Source organism: Pollachius pollachius (genome assembly GCF_949987615.1).
Source record: "Pollachius pollachius genome assembly, chromosome: 13".
NCBI classification, from domain to species: Eukaryota; Metazoa; Chordata; class Actinopteri; order Gadiformes; family Gadidae; genus Pollachius; species Pollachius pollachius.
The window spans coordinates 20,431,375-20,434,814 of record NC_136946.1 but is presented as its reverse complement, the minus strand read 5'-3'; the positions used below and the strand labels follow the sequence as shown (position 1 = coordinate 20,434,814).

The 3,440-nt window shown below is 44.4% G+C and overlaps 1 protein-coding gene across 1 annotated transcript in view; it reads right to left on the bottom strand.

Annotated features, from left to right (window-relative positions):
* The window catches only part of cpne4b (copine IVb), a gene marked incomplete at its 3' end in the record, with an annotated part of 20,727 nt that extends 17,585 nt beyond the window's left edge, over window positions 1-3,142 (bottom strand). The window contains exons 1-3 of the mRNA XM_079748796.1: window positions 3,107-3,142; window positions 905-976; window positions 238-312 (exon numbers count right to left, since the gene is read on the bottom strand). Coding sequence (XP_079604922.1) covers window positions 238-312; window positions 905-976; window positions 3,107-3,127 — 168 coding nt within the window. The 5' untranslated portion in view covers window positions 3,128-3,142. The remainder of the gene's footprint in view (window positions 1-237; window positions 313-904; window positions 977-3,106) is intronic.
* Between the last annotated feature and the right edge of the window lie 298 nt (window positions 3,143-3,440).

Below are 3,440 nucleotides of genomic sequence, written 5' to 3'. Positions count from 1 at the left end.
TGTACGCATCTGGTCAAATATGTTAGCGTTAACAGAGTGCTCTGTCACCTAATCCGGTATTCCACACCAGCCATCGCCTTTTTTTGCCCACTAACTCACACCCACTCAGAGCCATATCAACACAAATACACACCCACCAAACCCAACAGATACCCTCCCACCCCCCCCAACACACACACACACACTCACAGCGATACATGTATACACCCCCCACCCACCAGACACACAAACACAAACCTTGTCATCTAGCTTACGAGCACTGAAGGAGAGTTCGACATAATCATCATTACCAGACAGCTCCTCTGCTGTCACCTGGAGAGATGAGAGGGGAGAGCAATGAGAGGGGAGAGAGGGAGAGGGAAACCAGAGTGACACAAGATAGAGATGTTAATGAGAAAAACAACATGTCCAACAGCTAACATCCTCAGCCTTGTTATCTCTCCTCAGTGGAAATGCTGGCTATGGTGTGTGTGTGCGCTTATGTAACAACGCTATCCACAATAAAAGGTAGCGATTTGCAAAACACCTACAATTACTGTCAAGCATCTATCCACAGTTTGATCTGTTTGTCCTCTGTTTCAGCACTTATTCTTTCTTCTTATGTGTGTGTGTGTGTGTGTGTGTGCGTGTGTGTGTGTGTGTGTGTGTGTGTGTGTGTGTTTGTGCATGTGTGTCTGAGAGTGTTTGTTTGGTTGTGTTTTGTGTGTTTGTGCGTGCGTGTGTGTGTTTGTGTGTGTGTGTGTGTGTCTGTGCGGGTGTTTGTGTATGTGCGTGTGTGTCTGAGTGTTTGTGTGGTTGCGTGGTGTGTGTTTGTGCGTGTGTGTTTGTGTGTGTGTGTGTGTTTGTGTGCGTGTGTGTTTGTGTATGTGTGTGTGTGCGCAGCCTGATGATGTAATTTCCCTACCGTTATGGAGGACTTTCCAGCCGTGTTTCCCTGCTTGAGCAAGGCTTTGGTCAGTTTCCTTTGGGAGACAATCTAACACGCACGCACGCACGCACGCACGCACACACGCACGCACGCATGGACGCACGCACGCACCAACACAACACACACACACACACACACACACAAAATGTATGAGATCTAGGAATAAGCTGATTTACTGTCAACACTGTCAGTAAATCAGCAGTAGTATATTTATTCTTTCCCCCACAATCTCTCTCTCTCTCTCTCTCTCTTTGCTTCTGTTGCTCTGGGTCTTAGCAAAATGGGTCATGGATTCTGCATGTCTTTATAAAGCCCCCCCCCCCTTCTTTTTGTACTTCCACTATGATTTTTGTGAAATAGTATCGGAGAGAAACCTATAGCATTGTATTTCACTAATCTTTAATACCTTGCTACTGCAGCATATCCCTGTTGCTAGCTCTTCTCCTGTCAATCAAATACTTGAGTTTCAGTACAGCAAGGAGATAAGGGAGGGGAGGGCGGCCAGGCGTATCAAACGACCCAAGAGCAGAGAGATTCCAGGACATTGGAGAGAGCTAAGATACAGGTCTGCATTACTCAGCTTGGTTAAAGGAGGGAACTATTTACTTCAATAATAACTTGATCTCCCTTGGGATCAGCCATCATTTCATCCTACATTCATACACATAGAACAGTGTTTTTGTCTGTTCTATTTGGGATTAATGAAAAATATTAAAGGTGGTTTAAACAGGCCCTTGTGTAACACCTGTCCCACCTTAGTCATATGTGTTTTGACCTGATTAGAGCAGATTTTTGAAAGATGCATCCTCGGGTGAAATGTGCAGACTCATTTCCCCCTGTGGAGGTCAATGAGGTGTTAAGTAAGTGAATTAAGTCAAGTGTCACAAAGTCCTGCTGTCGTAACCTAAAATCTGACCTCCTCGAAACGAAACCCTCAAACACATTCCCATCAATAATCTCATTTCATAGCCACTGAAATAACCTTTGAAGAGAGTCTACAGATTGCAAACGTCTCGCTCTCTCCCACTCTCTCTCTCTCTCAAATGTATTTCTCTCTATCTCTCTCTCTCTCTCTTTCTCTCTCTCGCGACTATCTGCGCAACTCTTTCAGCAATTTCCTCTTCAGTGTTAATTAAAGGTGTCTCTTCTTGTCTCTTACTTGTACACTCTACCGGCGTGATCTTTTTAATATTTTGCCGCCTCCTTGTGTTTCCTTGGGTATTATTCGAAACGTTAATGACCCCATTAACACAAATTAATATCTACTTGGCGCAAAACAGTGAGGATTTGAAACGGGTATTCTGCCATTGAATTAGCATACGCAATTCCTATTTACTTTCATGTCGATTAGGCAGGCCCTTTATCCATCGCACCTTACAGTGAATTCAGATAGTGGTAATTAATTACCTTTGCTTTAAGAACATGTATCGGATAAGTTCAGCGATGCCTGGAGATAGGCTGCAGACTTTGGGGATGGAACCCATTACCTTTTGGTTTTGAGTCAGACAGCCTCCCCATAACGCTGTCCTGCCCCAGATTTTTTCCAAATACACATTAAATTCATTGCTTTCTGTTTCATTCAGCACTTTAAGTAATGCTCATGGGCACGCAGGAGGCAGAGAGAAGACATTTCATTACGATTACAGCTTCCACTCTGTCTCTTTTATCTTCAATAGAGTATTTCAATAGACCTCACAATTCTTACGACTCGAGACACATAATAACTGACCGTCATTACTTATGGAGGGGCATAATGCAGTATCTGATTCCAAGGTTCAATGGGGCATGTTTAGAAATCCCAAAAGTTGGACTTATCCAGCCACAGAATTAATTCTCATGCATAAACGTACAGACCAGACTCTACATTAACAGTGATGAACAACGACCTTGTGTTAGCCCTCTTCATAGCTCTTCAAATACTCCCACAAGTAATAACAACCGACAGAACAACAATTAGCATTCAGCGGAGGTGAGAGATGGATCCGTTTCATGGACCATAATACTGTTTACTGGTCATAAGATGGACTAGCTTAGCAAATCGCTTGCTTACCCGGCTTGCTACTGGACGATTAGTGATTTCTCCTCGTGATAGGGTATTACAAGGCCACTGAGGTGTTTTACAGTCTAGTGATATTCTTTATTATTGGACCTATGCTATAGAAAGGGAGGGGTACTAACCTGTCCTAAAGTGCACTCCATGGCCCCCAGAAAGTCAGCGTCACGGAGTCCGTTGTGGGCTGAGCTGATGTCGAGGAGCTCAAAGCGGAGCCTTTGGACTTCTTCAAAATAGAAATCCACCAGGAAGACTTTGGAGAAGACTGGGTTAATGCTGCTGCGGATCACCTCTGTGCGGTCCACCTTTGAACACACACACACACACACACACACACACACACACACACACACACACACACACACACACACACACACACACACACACACACACACACACACACACACACACACACACACACACACAAACACACACACATGCACATACACACATGCTCAC